The following is an 18,297-nucleotide window of genomic DNA, read 5'->3' on the forward strand; positions in this document are numbered from 1 at the left end:
CACGGGCAGCACGGAAGGTTGGAAGCATTGCTGACCCCCAATGGCAAATATCTGCTTCTGGACTAGGAAATGAAAAGTGAGATTTGTAATCTACCCTCTGTATTATTTTCGACAGGATAAGACAACTCATACGTTTAGAGGGAACCTAAAAAGTTACAAGTAAAAACAAATAAATCTTAATAACAAAAAAAGCAGCTTCATAAATGTCACTGTTCTACTGCATATTTACAAAGAAATGCAGCCACTCTGGACCCAGAAGATGATAGTTTTAAAATTGCCTTTCCTGGGTAATATCAGGATGTGGCGTAATAAGTTAGATTAACCTATTAGCTTGTGGCTTCTTGTCAGAGAAAATAGGTTGGTCCTCAGAGCATAGAGGAGAGAGGAACTTCCACGTTATCCTGTTTAGTGTCATTATGAAGGAGAATGGGCCCAGCCAATGCCTGGTGTTCTGCAGCTTTTGACAGACATGGGGGAGGGGCGCTGGCTCTCTTGTGAGGCAAGAGAAAAAGGGACCCAGGGGACAAATGAGCTAAGCAATATGCATTATTGGGGGTGTGTGTGTGTGTATGAGAGAGGGAGAGAACCACATACACAGACAGAGGCAGTGTCTTCTCATTTTGCTTTATATCCAACAATCCACTGCCACTCCTCAGCACAGGAATGTCATCATAACTCCAAGCCGCTGCTTTTTCTGATTGGGCCTCTAAACTAGAGCAGGTCTTGGAGGCAGTTCACCACTGCACCAGGCTGAGACCCACAACAATCTTCTGGGATTCTTTTTTTTTCCCAAATGTCAGTGATTTGCACTGATCCAGCCTCCAAGGATAGGGGACAGGATGAAACAGAGAATTTATTTTTATATTATGTCATCTTCCACAGAGACTGCTATGTAATCAGGTGTCAGAAATCTAAGGATGAGGCTGTGAAGTCATTTCATCCATGAGTTGGGTTACAGCGCATTCATTCATTATAAGCATTCACCAGCAGAAGAACTCAGTCATCGCCATAATTTCTTCTTGCCAGCAAATTGGATTTTTAAGTGACAGAGTAAGCTGTCGGAATTAAGCAACCTAGAGTTCCAGCCTCAGACCTTTGTTGAGGCCTCAAGTACCACCGCTGCATTTTGGAGATGAGCCCAGGGTCACACAGTGAGTTCTGGCCATGTCAAGGACTATAAAACTGGCTGTTCTTGATACTCTGTCGTTTGGTCTTTCTACGCCACTTCCTTGTGGCACGATGAATAGGATTTTACTCAGGCTTCATTCCTGAGGGTTGATATGAAAGGTTTTTCACTTGTCCAACCCTGTTCTCTTTTTCCAGGTAGATTACAGGTGGTCCTTTTAGAAACTGAGCAAAGGATGCCAAAAAGCTAGTTCGTATAGTGGGCTTTTTTTGGTTTGGTTGTCATGAGTGCTCTCCATGCATGGCCTAGAAACGTCTCCAGAGAAATGATAATCAGCTCTCCCAGGAGTCCTAGTGCTGACTGGCATGCTCCCCTGCTTGCTGCTGTGGATCCTCCTGTAAGTTCCTGGCGTCGAGGAGAAGTCGCTGACTTGTTCTCTTTCATTGATACATGACAGACAGTCATAGAAATGTAACTCTGGTGCCTTGAGATGTGCCCAGAGTAAGTTAAATGTGTTTGTCTTTATTTTTTTAAAAACAATTATATAACATTTATATGAAGTTTATGTTACATTTTTATAAATTTTACATAGCAGTCTGAACACAGGGGATGATTTTAAAGTATACTTTAGGGAGTATGTAAAAACTGGCATCTCTTCAGGGAGATGTGGAGGTACTAAGAAACCTTGGTTCCTGTGACTTATTTGTATACTGCATGCGGTGTACTTTGTACAGTATCTAAAGGTGTTTCCTCATTTTGAGTTAGATAAAAGACGGGTTTGAGAGGTGGGGGAAGGGTAGATTGTATTTCTTGTCTGATCTGGGGAATTTTATGTTCCTGAAGTCTATAATTAGGTGCTTATGCTGATTGTTTATTTATTAAAACAGAGGTGGGGGAAAGTGCCACAGAGTGAAACATTCTATGGCAAACATCTGAGCTTCGCTTAAAAGCATGGGCTGCAGAGAAATGTAAATTCATTGGCTTAATTGGAAGGGACTATTTATAGAAATTGAACGATCCAGTAAAACTAAAAGCCTGGCTTCTTTCATCTTCAGAGACCTGCTGTAGTAAATGCTGTTCTGAAAAGCCCTTGCCTGCAAAGTGGACTTTGCCATCTAACGTCTGGCCTCCTAAGGGTCAATAACTTTGGCCTTAGCCCTATCACTTAACTCATATTTGCTAAGTACCTTGGGGTGGGGGTTTGGAGAGGCATTGAATTGTGCCGAAAACGTGTAAAGAAAATGTTTGTATACACCAGAGTTTTCTCATTTAGTTCCACAATTTGATTTCAATACTATTATAGAGAAACTTTTATATGAAAGTACGCCTGAAAATTGCTCCAGACCTGTTCCCGTCCACCCTGCCCTCCTAGGCCTTTTACAGGTCACCATTTCTATTCATTTCTTATAAATTCTCGCACTGTTTATGCAAATTAAAAATGTTAAAAAACACTTATTTTCCCTTTTTTCTTAGGAAAGATGACAACTGTATGTTATTCTGGACTTTGTTTTTATATTGGGTGATATACTTTAATGAGCTTTCCATGTCAGAACATACAGAACTGCCTCATATTTTTTTGAGCTGTATAATATTCCATTGTATGGATGTGTCAGAATTATTAAATCAATCTCCTATGAATAGACTCTTAGATTTTTAATCTTATGCTGTTATGAACAAAGTTGCACATGTATCACTTCATACCTGTGCAGGTGTATCTGCAGGGCAGTTTTCTACAAGGACGGTTGACATTTTCCAGAGGATGTGTGCGTATGTACTTGTGATGGTGTTGAGTGCCCTTCCCAGGGATTGTTTCATTTTGCGCTCCTACCAACAACTTACGAGAGTTTCACCAACAGAATGAGTGATCACACTTTTGGATTTTTGCCAATCTGATATGCAAAATATATCTCGAGATGGTTTAAATTTGCATACCTTTTTTAAAAAGTGTGAGGTTGGACATTTTCTCATATGTTTAAAGGCCATTTGTATTTCTTTTTTGCAAACTGTATGTTCCTGTGCTTGACTTGCTCTTCTATTGGGTTATTGGTCTTTTTCTCATTGATTTGTAGGGCTCTTTATATAATAGGGACATTAAGCTCTAAACCCATGATATGATCTCCAAATATTTTTCTTACTTTATCATTTTCTTTAGTCATTGAGGTTTTTGTTTGCCCCAAACAGAAGTTAATTTTTCCGCAGCATATTTTTTTCCATTCTTTCTTTTATGGCTTCCAGATTTTGAGTTACAATTAGAAAGTGGAATCTTCCACTATCCCCCTTCCACACGCACATACAGAAATTGACCCATATTTTTTTTTACAGAATTTCTATGGGGGCTTTTTTACATTTAAATATTTGCTCCATTTGAGGTTTATCCTCTATTCTGTAAAGTACAGATTCTGCTTTATTTTTTTCCAGATGTCACTCAGTTGCTCTAACCACTTGTTTAAAAAGCCCACCTTTACCTCCACTTAAATGCCACATTATACAGTAAACATTTTAAAAATGGAAAATAGTCGTTGTTCCCTGAAACAGGAAACCATGGGTCAATGTTTTTTGAAAAGAATGTTTAGGTCCTTCTGTTTGAACTTATGACAGCTCTTCTACTTTCTCCTCCAAGGGTAACATTTACTCATGAGTGAATGAATGAAGTTAACTGAACCCATCTATTCCTCTTTAGAGGAATGAAACAGTTTTGCCTCTTGGGATAAATCTCAAGATTTCTCTTAAGACACTGTCTCATTTCACTCAAAGTAATTTGTCTCTTTATCACAAAGCTTGAGGTAGGATAGAAGCATTTCTTGTTACTCAAGGATCATGCTGTTTGCAAGTCCTTGAAACATGGGTTCTCAAGGTGTGGTCCCCAGACTGGCAGCATCAGCATCTTCTGGGAACTTGTCAGAAATACAAATCCCCGTCCTTGACCTATAGAATCGGAGACCCTGTGCGGTGGAGCCCAACAATCTGCATTTAATGAGCCCTCCAGGTGATTCTGAGCATGCTCAAGTTTGAGACCCATGGTCTTAGAAGTTATATTTAATCTCTTAATGGAAAATTGCAGCCCTATAGAGCTGCCTTCTAGGTCCATAGGTTTGGTCTTTATCTTCTTGACACAGAAAAATGTAAAGACTAGTGGACAATGACAGTATCTGTTCTTTGACAGTAGTATTCTTAGAGTAGAAAACGTCTCTGGGTTTTTTCAGAAGTCACAAAGATATCTCCCTAGTGCTTCGGACTAGTAAATCTTACATCCCAAGTCCTGCCGATTGGGTCAGTGCTTGCCTTTGTCATATAATAAAAAACCAGCAAAACTGGTTTCTATAATATGCTAGGAAGTTTTGTAGCATTGAAGACTTGTCTTACCCCTACAAAAGCATCATTGTTCCTTCTCATCACTTGCCCCTCTGCCTTTAAAAATAATTTGATATCAGAATAGAATACACATTTACCTCTGATGACTGTTACCCACACCATAATTGTGCTTATTTTTGGCAGGTTGAGGTAGACTTCCCGTAAACAGCAGAACCATCTGAGCCTAGTTGCCAACCAGGGTTCAGCTTAGAGCAGTGGTTCTGCAGCTTGCTTTTACATTAGAATCAGCTGGGTAGCTTTTAAAACTCCTACCTCCAGACCACACCTATCTATCTACATCATGATCTCAGGGGTGGGACCCAGGCATCAGAATTTTTTGTATTTCCCAGTCGATTCCAATGTGTATCCAAGTTTGAGAACCAGGACTTGTGCATTTGTTTTAAAGAGATTTTGGTTATAACAACAAGGACTATAACAGGGATTAAATATGCACATGCAAGAAAGTGATCCTGAAAATGCCAAATACAATCAGAACAAGAAATTTGTTGTTGGAATAGCAGCTTGCTTGAAATTTGAGTCACCTCCTTCTCAGATGACTTTGTCATCTTTTGAAGAACCCATGTTGTAGCATGTGTTTCTGCATCCTCTATATTTCATGGTAATAGTCTTGTGGATTTTGTTGGTTGTGGGGAAAGTGACAGAGTGCCAGCGGGTCAGTATTGGACTTTCCCATTGGCTCTGCTTTGAACCACTTAGCAGACTGATTTAAACACTCTTTGGAAACTTGGACTTCCAGAAGCTTCTACTATCTTTGAGAGCTCCTTGGAAAGTTACAGTCCTTTTTAGACCTTTTCCCACCTTTTGCCCATCAGGTATTGTTTTGTCCACAGCAGCATTTGACAATCACTCCTAGAAGTCCATGATTTTATTAATTGACCCTACAGCACAATTGTCCCTATAGCGAGTCATAATTGACTGAAAGGGGAGATGAGGACTGAGTACAAAACTTTCTAAACATCCTGCTTTCCCTGAAACAGGGCACTGTTCATAATAAAGTGGACATTCTTTTGCAGTGGCCCTGGGGCAAGGGTGTCCCAAATGCTTTGACAACGGTGCCAATTGGTCATAAATAGTGGTAATAGGGTGGGGACAGAAAGAATTTCTCTCATCCCTTTTACAACTCCAGGCAACTCTAGAACCAAACCCTTAGTAACCCAGGGAAAGGAGCTCATGAAGTGATCCAGTGGCTGCACACCTCAAGTTGAACAGTTGAAGGAGCTGGGGAAAGAGCTCACGTGTTTGGCTGTGAACTAAGTCACAGATGAAGAAACTTTTGGTGTTCTTAAATTTTTGCTTAGCATTCTATGATAGTTTTGAAATATGTTTCCCTTAGCTTATGTTAGAACTGTAATGTAGTGAAAATCTCTGGTGAATTTAGCATTTGCTGGGTTCTGGTCAAGACGCATTCATGCAGGGAATCTCGCTCAGAGATGGTAAGGACAAGTGAACGAAAGAGGTTAACTATTAGCAGGTGAGGCTTCAGAGGCGCTCACAGGCATTGAAACCCTGGAAAGTATTACAGGGATTTTTCTAGTCCTCTATTCACTTTGTACAGTTGAGGAAACGGAGGCCCAGGAAGGCTCTGTAACTTCACCAAGGTTTCCTGCCATTCCTCTACAGTCTACCAGTTAAAAAAAATTTTTTAAGTTATATTTTGCAAACTGACAAAAAGAATTGCATGCTAATATGATGGAAATACTCATTTTAATGTATCTATTCTTGTAGTTTCTTATTTTATTCACCTTTATAAGTCACTCAGAGAATATCGTAAAGAGCATTCTCCTAAATTGGAATATGATTCAAATAGTTCTGTCTCTTTTCCTCCCTGCTTTTTATGAAGTGACTGCCTACACACACACACACACACGCATGTATTTTAGTGAACAATGTGCAGTGTGTGAGAACAAATACAAATAGATTTTGTAAGAAATTAATGTCAGTCCATTCTTTGAAAAAAGTACCAAAGTAATTAAAAGATTCATTAATCAGATAGATGTTTGATAAAACTGACAGATTATTTTGGATTGGTTAACTTTATTTTAGAAAGCTTTAATCTTCTCAGATCTGTAAACTTTAACAGATTTGTAGAGGTTGTGAAGTTTTATTTATCACACAATTAAGTATTTGTTCTTTTTTTTAAATAACCAGGTGCTTATTTTGTGATCTCTAGATGAATGCTCGGGTAAAAGCTCAGGTGGAGCTCTTTGGAGTTCACTTGGGCTCATTCATCAAGAAAATCAGTGCATTTTGGGTTTGTGAGCTCACTTTGCCCACAGGTGAGATTTCCAGGCTGAGAACCAGCGGGAAGAGAGGCAGTGGGAGGACCTGATGTATGGCGGGCTTCGGAGATGAAGAGTGTTTCTCCTTCGCACACTCCCTTGCCTACAGCTGGAAATAAACATAGACTAGGGAGAAATTGTTCTCCAAATTAATTGTTGGGTTCAACGAGAGTACTTTTGGAGATCCTTAGTTCTCTCCTTAGTCTCCCAAGGAACAAGTATCTGTTGAGGTAACATCTAGTGCCTGGAATTGTTGTAAGGCACATACTAGAGATAACAAAGAGATAAATGAATTAGAAAAAAACCGACTTGTATAAAAGGAGACAAGCTCTCAGAGTGGCCACCTAGCTGTACCCACCACTACTGTTGGCCCCTAAGAGCCTCATCTGCTGCACGTGAGCTAACGTCCTGTTCAAATGAATTGTTGCTTTTCCTGTAATCATTCGAGCTGCTGAAAAGAGCCAGGTCCTTGATAAGCTTTATAGTTTGTTATTGATTTTATCATTAATAAAGGTCAGCATTATCATCATCCCTTTCCTATACAGCACACTAGCATTTTTTTTCAAAACTCGTTTAGATAAAGAACATTTTTTTTTATGTGTTCCTTGAAGTCAATGTTATCAAGTTGGTGTAGTTTCAGAGCTGTTGTATCACCACTATTCCATCTCACGTTTTTCAGAGCATTTATTCCTAGTCTATTTTCAAGATCTTTTTATGTGCGTTTGGAAAATGAACACAATTTCATATGTATTCATTAGCAGTCACTGCCGGAGGCCTTTCTGCTTCGTTTTTCTTCTGTACCTCAAACATGGTGTCCCGTTATGATGTAGAAAAAGCTAAGACCTTGTTCTGAACCTTTAGTGGGTCAGTGAGAGTCTTCTGAATCATGATCTCTGTCAAAACGTTTGCCCACAGTCGTATCACAGAGAGTTGAAGTCCAATTCGTGTGTCAGATCCTAGGGAGTCATAAAACTGCAGAATGTGAGTGGAGGAATTGGACTCCTTTCAAACAGTTGTACTTTTTCTGTTTTGATGGTTGTATTGTTTTGCCCGTAGATCTAAAAAGGGAAGATCCATACTTTGTGTTTTCCAGGGTGAGGGGTCTTTAAATCCTAGATCAAGCAGTATAGTAGTCCACCTTATCTGCAGGGGTATATGCATTCCAAGACCCCAGTGGATGCCTGAAGCTGCAGATGATACTGAACCCTATATGTACTATGTTTTTTCCTATACATACATTCCTACGATAAAGTTTACTTTATATATTAGGCATAGTAAGAGATTAACAACAATAACTAATGACAAAATGGGACAATTATAATAATGTACTGTAACAAAAGTTATGTCAACGTGATCTCTCTCAAAATGGCTTTTTTGTTTTTTTCCAGAATGCCTTATGGTACAAATTTAATGCCTTTTCCATTTTAACTAAGCACTTATTACACACTGTGGTGATAACTTTTGCAGTTTGAGGTGCGATAGCAAAACTAGCACGAATTTCTTCCTTCTTCACAATTTCACAGATAGAAGATTCACTCTGACTGTAGATCTCAGCAACCTCAACATATGATTTTTTATCTTTCCTTATTAAGTTGAGAACTTCCACCTTTTCGTTTAAAAGAAGCACTTTACGGCTTCTCTTTGGCTTATCCGAATTGCCAGCATCACTACTCTTGCATTTTGGGGCCATTATGAAGTAAAGTAAGGGTTCTTTGAGCACAAGCACTTGGATACCATGCCAGAAGATCTGATAACCCAGATGGCTACTAAGTGGCTAACAGGTGGGTGACATCTACAGTGTGGCTATGCTGAACAAAGGGTTGATTCACATCCCAGGTGGAGGGCGGGATATTTCATCACAGTGCTCGGAACAGCCCACAATTTAAAACTTATGGATTGTGTATTTCTGGAATTTTCCATTTAATATTTTTGGGCCATGGTTGACCGAGGGTAACTGAAACTGTAGAAGATGAAGCCGCAGATAAGGGAGCACTCCTGTACTACTACTAGTGCAGGAATCTGTCCCCAGCAAAAGCAGCCCAGTGACACTGCTGCCCACTCACCCAGCCTGGCTCCTCGGCGTACCATTTCTCTCAAACCATTTCTCCATTTCCTTAGCCTTAGAAAGCTCACTAGTGGTCTTTTTTGGAGATAAATTTCTATTCTTTGTTCTTTCTTTTAAGAATGTTGAATTCTCATCTTAGAACCAGTACATGTCTTATCAGTATTACTTTCCTCACTTTCCAAGGATTCCATCTCTCTGTTAAACTCTAGGAGATTTCTCAAAAGTAGGAAGGACTGTTGGTAAAACTCTTGTCATTACAAAGGGGGTAAATTTGCATTTTTTGTGTGGGTAGTACATTTTAAATCATCTCTTCACCAGAAACAGGATGCTTCTTTGTAGTTATTGGGAAAAAACAATTGGAATAATGGAGGCTCTTCCCTCATCTGCCCCGGTCTGGGTTTTTTAGGATGATTCTCCCATCTCAAAAACTACTTAATCCTATATTTACCTTATTGGGGATCATATGAATTAGGGTCTATGTAAGATTTTCCACGGTTGTTTGCTCTTTAATGATCTAGCCAGGAATAGCTCCCATGGGAAGAATGAACTCAGGGATTATCTGAAGATGCTCATTGATCCCAGGAACAATGACACTGGCTATAAAAGCCAAGTACCACTTATACCATTAGATGAAGAGACTATTCTGAAGTTCTTCTGTTACCGATATATTACATTTAATATTGTGCTTCTGAATAGTCGGTGTATCTGAGAATTGATATCACTATGTTTACATTGATTTTTTTTAAATACAAAGAAAGTTTCATCTTAACAAATTAAAGGTTTGTTAAAAGGCCCCACTTCTCCTTAATTAAAGTAATCTATGTGAAAGTACAGAGTACACGTTGGATGATTTTAGTTTCCTTTCTCAAAATTTGGGAGTTACCTAACTATAGGGAAGTAGAGAACTGATATTACAGAAATGGCCAATAATCCTAAAATCGGAAGGCCCCCGTTCCCCCGTTGCTTCCTTCCTTCCTTCCTCTCATCCTTTCATCCTTTCACTACATTTTATTCTTTGTCATTCTTCATGAAGGCTTCCCTGCGCCCTGTCTCCCAGAGGCCCAGCCGTCTCAGAACTTCTCGTGGCCTTGCAGCCCCTGCTCTTCTCACTTTTAGCTTCTAGTTCCTCAAATCTGTCATCATCTCTCTGGTCCCCAGGCTTTTTTGTTTTTTGACATGTGTTTCCTCTGTTTATATTCTGTTTTCTTTAATTATGAATTACACACACCTTCTATCAGAAGTGTATATAGAGTGTCCTGACTCCCTCCGGCCTGCACCTCAGTCCTCATTGATGGATTTCTTTCGAGGTCTTTTCTATGTATTTTCAACAGTGGTTGTGTTTACATAAGAGACCATACTGCAAATACTGTTCTGACTTGCTTTTCTTCCTTACTAAATAAAGCTAAAGATGGACCTCCCCATAGAACCCAGCAGCTACACAGTGTTCTATAATGTGGGTGCATACTGTAGAGTGGTTTATTAATCATTTCCCTATTAATGAACAATGGACAATTAGGGTTTTTTTCTTCAACTTCCCCCTATTAAATATAATGCTGTAACCAACATCCATGTACATGCTTTTCTGTGCACATTTTTTTTTAGTGTTTCTCTAGGATAAGTGTAATTGTAGGGTCAAAGGACGTGCGTATTTAAAATAGTGATAATACGGCCACATCACCTTCCAAACGGTTAGTCACTTACCCACCCTTCTCCCTCACTAGCTGACTCCTACTCATCTTTTATTTTTCTTAAATTTACTGGAAAACTTTCAGATACAGGGGTAGAAACAATAGCACCACGTAATGACATTAACAATACAGTTGAAGGCTGTTTTTCCTCCCCAATTACATTGTCCCTTTTTCTCTACATTTCTTTGTGTTTCTCATGCTCGTCTATATATGTATTTTGTATGTATTCTTTTACTAGATATGCATTATTCTAATGCGATTGAATAACGTTTTCGGCGTTTAAAAATTTTATGTAAGGACATCGTGTATATATGTGGTTTTTGGGTTTTTTACTCAGTATTATATTTGTGTGATTCATCTGTGTGGATAACTACAGCCTGGGTACTAATGCTGTCCTGAAAATTCTTGTTCATGTCTCTTTGTACTGATGTGCAGGAGTGGATGGTACATGCAGAGGAGTTGATGGTTTTCACTAAATATTGAGAAAACTTTTCTCCAAAGGGGTTATAACTCCACACCCCCACAACCAGGATGTAACAGTTTCACATGTTTGCAACACCTGGTGTTTTCAGACTGCAATTTTTGCCAGTCTGAGAGTGTGAGAAGGTTATTTCATTTTAATTTACATCTCCCTGATTACTTATTTTAATATTTTGACCATTTCATACCCTCTTCTGAGAATTGCCTATCCTGTCTTTCAGCTATTTTCCTCTTGGGTTCTATGCCCTTTTCCTCCTGGTTTCTATTAATTCGTTATCTATTCTTCATACTAATTCTTAGGAGGTTATATGTAATGCACATATCCTCTCCTCATCTGTGGCTTGACTTTATCGTGCTCTTTTGATGATCAGAGTTAATTTTAATGTAGTTTTTCACATGTATGATTTGTGCCTTTCTGTCTTGTTTAAGAAAACCTTCTTTCCCATGATGTCAAATATTTTCTTCTTTGTTTCTTCTCGTAGCTTTAAAGTTTTGCTCCCTTCATTTAGGTCTAGAGTTGAATTTTGTGTGTGGTTTGAGATAGGGATACAACTTTATTTTTTTCTCAGGTAAACAATAGTCCCAGCACCAGTTGTTACATAGTCCGCCCTTTTCAGTGATCTGTAGTGCCCTATTTGCAATATATGATGTTTCCATGTATGTGTGGAATTGTTCGTAGGTTTTCTGTTCTATTCTCTTGCCTATCCCTGTGCCAGTACACCTTTCACTAATTACTGTAGTTTTACAACAAGAGTCTGGTATCTGGTAGGGCAAGTCACTCTACCTTGTTCTTTTCCTTAGAATTGTCTTGTTTATTCTTGGCTTTTTGCACTTACCCCTACTCATTTTTTAGGTCTGCTTAAAATTATACCCCTTACCTTACAGTAATATACATTCATTTCTCCCCTCCTGCCCTTTATGTTAGTTTTGTCATGTATTTTACTTATAAATACATTATAAACTCCACAATGCAATTTACTATTTTTGTTTAGACAGTCAATTATCTATTTTTATTTTGGTGAGGAAGATTGGCCCTGAACTAACATCTGTTGACAATCTTCCTCTTTTTGCTTGAGGAAGATTGGCCCTGAGCTAACATCTATGCCAGTCTTTCTCTATTTTGTATGTGGGACACCACCACAGCATGGCTTGATGAGCGGCGTACAGGTCCACACCTGGGATCTGAGCCTGCCAACCCTGGGCCACCAAAGTGGAGCATACAAACTTAACCACTACATCGCCAGGCCAGCCCCTCAATTACCTTTTAAAGAGGTTTAAATATAAGAGGGAGAAAACCTCACGTATTTACCCATCTGATTACCATTTCTGATACTCTTAATTGCTTGTGTAGATCCATATTTCCATCTGACATCATTTCCTTCTGCTTAAAGGATTTCCTTTGGTATTTCTTCCAGTGCGGGTCTGCTGGTGAAGAATTCTTTTAGTGTTTGTATCTCTGAAAAAGTCTATTTTGCCTTTGGATTTTTAAAGATATTTTTGCTGGGTATGGAATTCTAGTTTGACAGTTTATTTCAATACTTTTCAAAATGTAGCCCCACTATCTTCTGGCTACATTGTTACAAGTAAGAAATTTGCTGTCATTTTTATTTCTCTGTTTGTAACATATCTCCCCCTCCCCCCGCCCCCGCCAGCTGCTTTTAAGATTTTCTGTCTTTGTCACTGACTTTGAACCATTTGATTGTGTTGGGCCTTGGTATTGTTTTCTTTATATTCCTTGTGTTTGGGATTCGTTGAGCTTCTTGAATCTGTAGGTTTATATCATCTATGTCTCTGCTTAACTTTTTGAACATACGGAATACAGTTGCATTAGCTTTTTTCTGTGTCCTTATCTACTAATTCTTACCATTGTGTTGGTTCTAGGTCAGTTTCGATTAATTGATTTTTCTCCAGAATATGGGTCATATTTTCATGCTTCCTTGGAAGCCTAGTAATCTTTGGTTGGACGATAGTCATTGTTGGGCGCCAGGCATTTTTGTATTTCTGTAAATGTTCTTGACTTTTGTTCTGAGATGCAGTGAAGTTTCTTAGAAACAGTCTGATCTTTCAGGTCTTGCTTTGTTAGGTGGGACCAGAGCTGTATTTGTTCTCGGGCTAATTTTGCCTCACCAATGAGGTGACACCCTTCTGAGTCCTCCAGCCTTGCCTCATGAATCATGAGTTTTTTTCAGTCTGGCTGATAGAAACGATTGTCAGAACAACGTGCCTACCATTTCAGGCCTTGTGGGAGCACTAGGTACTGCTTGCTATTCCTTTCAGGTGTTTCTTTCTCCTGGCCTTGGGTAGTTTCCTCACATGCACACACCGATCAGTACTCTGCTGAATCCTCAACAGGGACCTTTTGCAGATTTCCAAGAGTTTCTCTCTAAACAGTTTTCTCCTTTCCGGTAGTCTGCCCAAATTCTAGCTACTTTGATCTCCCCAGATGCTTAGCTCCATCTTCTCAACGTGGGGAGTTTGTCTGCCTCCCCCTGGGTTCTTCCTTACCGTACTACTGCCTGGAAACTCCCAACCTCCAAATACAGGAACTGAGTTTCCCCTAAATGAAAGTTGAGTGATTGGAAAAGCAGCAATTTTTGGCCTTCATATCAATTGTACAAATAATGGATATTCCTAACATGATATAAGACCAGCAGATGTCAGTTTTCAGTACTTTGTGTTTCTTAAAAGTAACATTATGCTATCTTAAGAGGAAGTTCTTCAATTAGTTTAGGTTCACAAATCTTCCAAAAGTGTTCTACTTCTTGGAGTCCATTTATTGTGCTCCTGTACCAGGAGATAGTCTGTGAAACTATGTCCACCAGGGCCAAGTGCCCTGTCCTTTAGAGCCAGGGTGATAATTAAACACGTGCTCTTTTTCTAAGATTTAAGGTGCTAGCACTACCCTGCAAGCCATTATAGCAACTGTGTTCTGAAGTAAGCTTCTGTGAACTCACTGGTTTAGATTCAGAACAGTTACCGTGATGTGTCGACAGTAATTCAATGGGAGAAAGTTTGCTGACAAAAACTTTTTTGGTACTGGTAATGAAGCAATTGAATTACTCATAAAATTGATCTGTTGAACCCATGGTAAGAATTTGTTTATGGCTCTTCATTGCACTTATAAACTATCTTTTTAGCTACGTATGGTTGAGGACATAAAAAGGAATATCTTTGTGTGTTCAATTATTATTATTTTCTGTGGATGAGATGAGGTCCAACTATTCAAATGGATAGCTCAAATTTGCTTTTATTTTTGGTATTTGTTTTTAGTCCTTACATTTAACCAAAGTGTGACAGAGATGTAATTCCATTATCCAAAAATATGATTGGCTTTCTCTCTTCATAAAATGTTAGTGTTTGGTATGAGCAATATAGATATCCTTTAATAAAAACATTAGTAAATTGTAGGAGGATAATGGTTTATCCCATGAATCTACAAACTCAGGCCTGCTGGCCAAATCTAGTCCAGGGCCCATTTTGTAAATAAAGTTTTATTGGAATACAGTGAAGCCCATTCATTTATGTATTCTAGCTTCTTTCTTGCTCCAATAACAGAGTTGAGTAGCTACAACAGAGCTATGTCCCACAAGGTGTAAAATATTTACAGCCTGGCCTTTTACAGAAAATGTTTGTCAACTCGTGGTTTATTCCATTGGTGTTGAAATGAGGTCAAATCTTAAGACCAAAAACTAAGAATCGGAAAGGGAAGTAGAGATAAACTAAATAGTACTCTGATGAAAGGTTCAAGTCCATTATTGCAGGGAGACATCTGAGCAGTAATATTAGAGCCTGCACCCTAACTGCCCATCAGTGAATATGTTTTAAGTAGTTTTGCCAGCCTCCAAATTGGAAATTCAGATGTCTGAAGAGAAGAATTCCTAAATTCCATTTTATGGGCAATAACTACATATTTAAGGTTAGCAATAATTTAAGTTAAAGAAAAGCACATTATGAATTTGGTAATATGAGTAAATTTAAAATCCCTTTTAAGTCGGTGGTTTAATGCACAGTTTTCCCTGCTTTTTTTTTCTGTAAAAACATAAAATTTAAACCTCAAAGGAAATAATAACACTTAAATATTGTATGGGGGATAAGAACCTTTTGCCTGCTCTAATTTAGAGCCCACTATGATCTGTGAGTCATCATAGCATTTCTCTTATTAAAAATATTACTCATATTCTCTTATTTCATCTGAGTAACATTAGATCTATTTAATTTATTAATGAAGTCCTTCTCTTAAGCTTCTTATTCATTTACTCTTAATTTGATATAGATATAGCTAGATACAGAATTAATCTGTAACAGATTTTCAGAGATTTTTGCTTTTTAAGATCAACATTCAATTATTGAGATACTTAGGTAGGAAAAATATTAGGGCTTCAGCCTTTATTCCGTGCAAAAGAAACTGTTATTTTAAATCACTGAAAATGAGAGTAGGGCCTGTAGTGGACAAGATAATTCAACAGATTTCTGGATACGGAGAATGGGTGGAGGAGTGGCGGCCAGTAAAGTAGAGCAGAGGAAGCTGTGGCCAAAGAGAGCACGCACGGGTCTGCCCTAGGGGAAGAACCGCTGAAGCTCAAGTATGACGAAAACCAAGGGTGTAAAGGGATTCACATGAAGGTGTTTATGCAGAATAAATGTCCAGAATCCATGAGTCTTTTCCCCAGACAAATAGTTTTTGAGAAATCTTCTCAAAATAAATGGATCGGCCCCATTCTGAGATTTAAGGATAGCACCTCAACTTGAATCGTACAGCTCCCAGTTGTCATTGTGTTGCTTTATTCTTAAATACGAAAAAGCTTGACTAGACATTTGGGAAAAGACTACAACATTATAAAGTGACACCAGGATTTTTTTTTTTTTTTTTAGAAAAGGTAGGAAAAGATGACTATGGAGAAAACAGGTTAAACAAGAAGCAAAAGAAAACTTTAAGAGAAATAATTAGTGGTGTCAGGCTATCCTATTCATAAAATGAGAATAAGATGCTATAAAAATAGATTGATCAGGGAGTAAAACAAACATTCTTGGGAATTAAAAATCTAGTTGCCCAAATTGAAAAGAGAAAATTTAGTGAAGTGGAAGCTAAATTTGATGTAAGGACAAGGAAGTAGAACGAAAAAGAAAAAACAAAGAGATGGAAAATAAGAGCTTTAAAGGGTCAATCCAAGAGGAATAGGAATTCCAGAAAGATTAGACAGAGACAATAGAGGGAATGACTTACAATACACATATTTCTCATAGCTGGAGGCCAATCGTGTAGTTTCTAGGAGCACATGAGTTCCTCCCACAGTGAGTTAGAAAAGATGCACACCTGAATACATGTTACGAAATTTTACAATAAATGTTAAGACAGGCCTGGAAGCTTTCAGAAGGGTTCAAAATCCAATAGCTTCAAAGGAATGAGAATCAGTGGCAACAGGTTTCTCACCATCAACACAGAATAAAACCCAGTGGAGCAGTGCCTTCAGAGTTTGAGGGCAAGTGATCTTCTGCCTTTAATTCTTTACTTAGTCGAACTATCAAGTGTGAGGGTGAAATACACATTCAGATAAATAAGACTCAAGTTTTCTCTTCTATACTACCGTTCGGCTGTGTTCCAGGGAAACAACTGATTGACAATGGAAAACAGGAAACTGACTGTGTTGCAAGCAACAGAAACCAACTCTGGCCAACTTAAGCAGAAAAGGAATTTATTGAAAGGGTGTTAGATAACCCACTGAATTGTCAGGAAGCTTAGAGAACCAGGCTTGGAGAACAGGCAAGAACAAGGAAGGATCAATAGCCAGAACCACAGCTAAGACATCAAACCACAGAACAAGTCCAACAATAGTAGTCACTTCTTCCAGGCTCCCATGGCTGTCACCACTGGTCTGCTTCTTTGCAGGAGAAGCTCCAGATGCCAAATCCAGGGTGAGTGTGTCTGCCCGTCCCAGTCTAGGTAACAGCTCTAGTCTAGGTTCCAGGGAAGCTGGGAAAGAGCACTGGGGGTCCAGATTTTATGGTAGGAAGGTGGCTGTCCCTCCCACCAAGACTGACAAAGTGGGGAAGTTCCTAACCATAGTAGGGGGAGTTCAGAGACTGGGCAGTCAAATAAAATGACAAATGTCCACCTCAGGCTTCAACACGGGATGCAGTGAGGGAAAATTGCAGAGTGGCAGCCGTACAACAGGCCTGGAGAACAGTCGGTCTAGGGCCTAGATAGCAGGAGGTCCAAGAGCTTCAGGAAGGAAAAAAAGTGGGGACTTGGTAGAATATCTGATATGATGGAGAGTTGGCAAAAGTTTAGGATGTGGTGAAGGCAAATGGTGCCAGCGATCAGGAAAGACAACTGGAAATTCCAAAGGAAACAGATGAGCTTCACAAGAAAGGAGATGCAATCTCAGTATACTATTTGACTCTGCGGGAAGAATATTTATATAGTCAAAATGCATAGCACCGGTTTTTAAACAAAAGTAATGATATAACTATTGGGAGAAAAGGAGGAAGAAGGGTGGGTGTGGTATCACTGAAGGAAGTCTACATAATAACTAGAATGGCTAAACCAACAAATAGCTGTGTACGCTTATTTTACTTAGAGATGCAGAGGTGATTGCCAGGAGAAATAGTAAAATTGGTTCCCCTGCGGAGGTGGCTATAAGTTCTCTGAGCTAGTGGATTTTTAAAAACCATGTGCATCTATTTATTTTTAAATTGTCTTAAATTGTTCTTAAAAACAAAATAAATGTTTGTAGAAAGGAAGGCAGTCTCACCAGTTCATAAGTAAATGGCTTCTATTCCAAAAGTTCTGAGTCAGTTTGAGATTCCTTTTCCTTTGGAAACATTTATATATTTATATGCATGTGGTTAGATGCCCAAACTGGTCCACAAATACAAGTTACAGTGAAGTTAAAATACCCTAGGACTGTAGATTAAAAATCAAAAGAAGAAAAAATGGCCAAGTTTGGAGTCCATTCTAGTAATCCGATGAGAAATGATGGGGGAATCTAGCTGGAGCGTGAGGCGGGCTTGGAGAGGGACACATCTGAGAGAGAAGAGGGAGATGTTCTGCTCACCACCTGCTGGTGGCGGGGAGGTGGGATTTAAGGGGAAATCTCACCAAGATAAGATGTACACATACTACTCCTGTTGCCACACGCCTCCGTCAGGGCTTCCTGCATGCCTGTTCAGCTCACCAGTTCTCTGAGATAATTTGGTTTCTGATTAGGTTTCTCACCTCATAGCTCCTAGAGACACTGCCCTTGTTAGTTTCTGAACTGACCTCTGGCTGAAAAAAGCCAGAGAAGA

The 18,297-nt window shown here is 39.0% G+C and overlaps 1 protein-coding gene across 4 annotated transcripts in view; it reads left to right on the forward strand.

Moving 5' to 3' along the window:
- E2F3 (E2F transcription factor 3) overlaps positions 1–18,297 on the forward strand; it is a 74,300-nt gene that overhangs the window by 36,303 nt on the left and 19,700 nt on the right. The window contains exon 1 of one of the 4 annotated variants that reach the window (XM_008518333.2): positions 1,203–1,523. The exons of the other annotated variants lie outside the window; for them this stretch is intronic. Within the exon in view, the coding sequence (XP_008516555.1) occupies positions 1,410–1,523 (114 nt within the window). The 5' untranslated portion in view covers positions 1,203–1,409. Of the gene's footprint in view, positions 1–1,202; positions 1,524–18,297 lie in introns of those variants that run through there. 4 annotated transcript variants of the gene reach the window in all.

This window comes from Equus przewalskii, chromosome 19, assembly GCF_037783145.1.
Source record: "Equus przewalskii isolate Varuska chromosome 19, EquPr2, whole genome shotgun sequence".
Classification (NCBI taxonomy): Eukaryota; Metazoa; Chordata; class Mammalia; order Perissodactyla; family Equidae; genus Equus; species Equus przewalskii.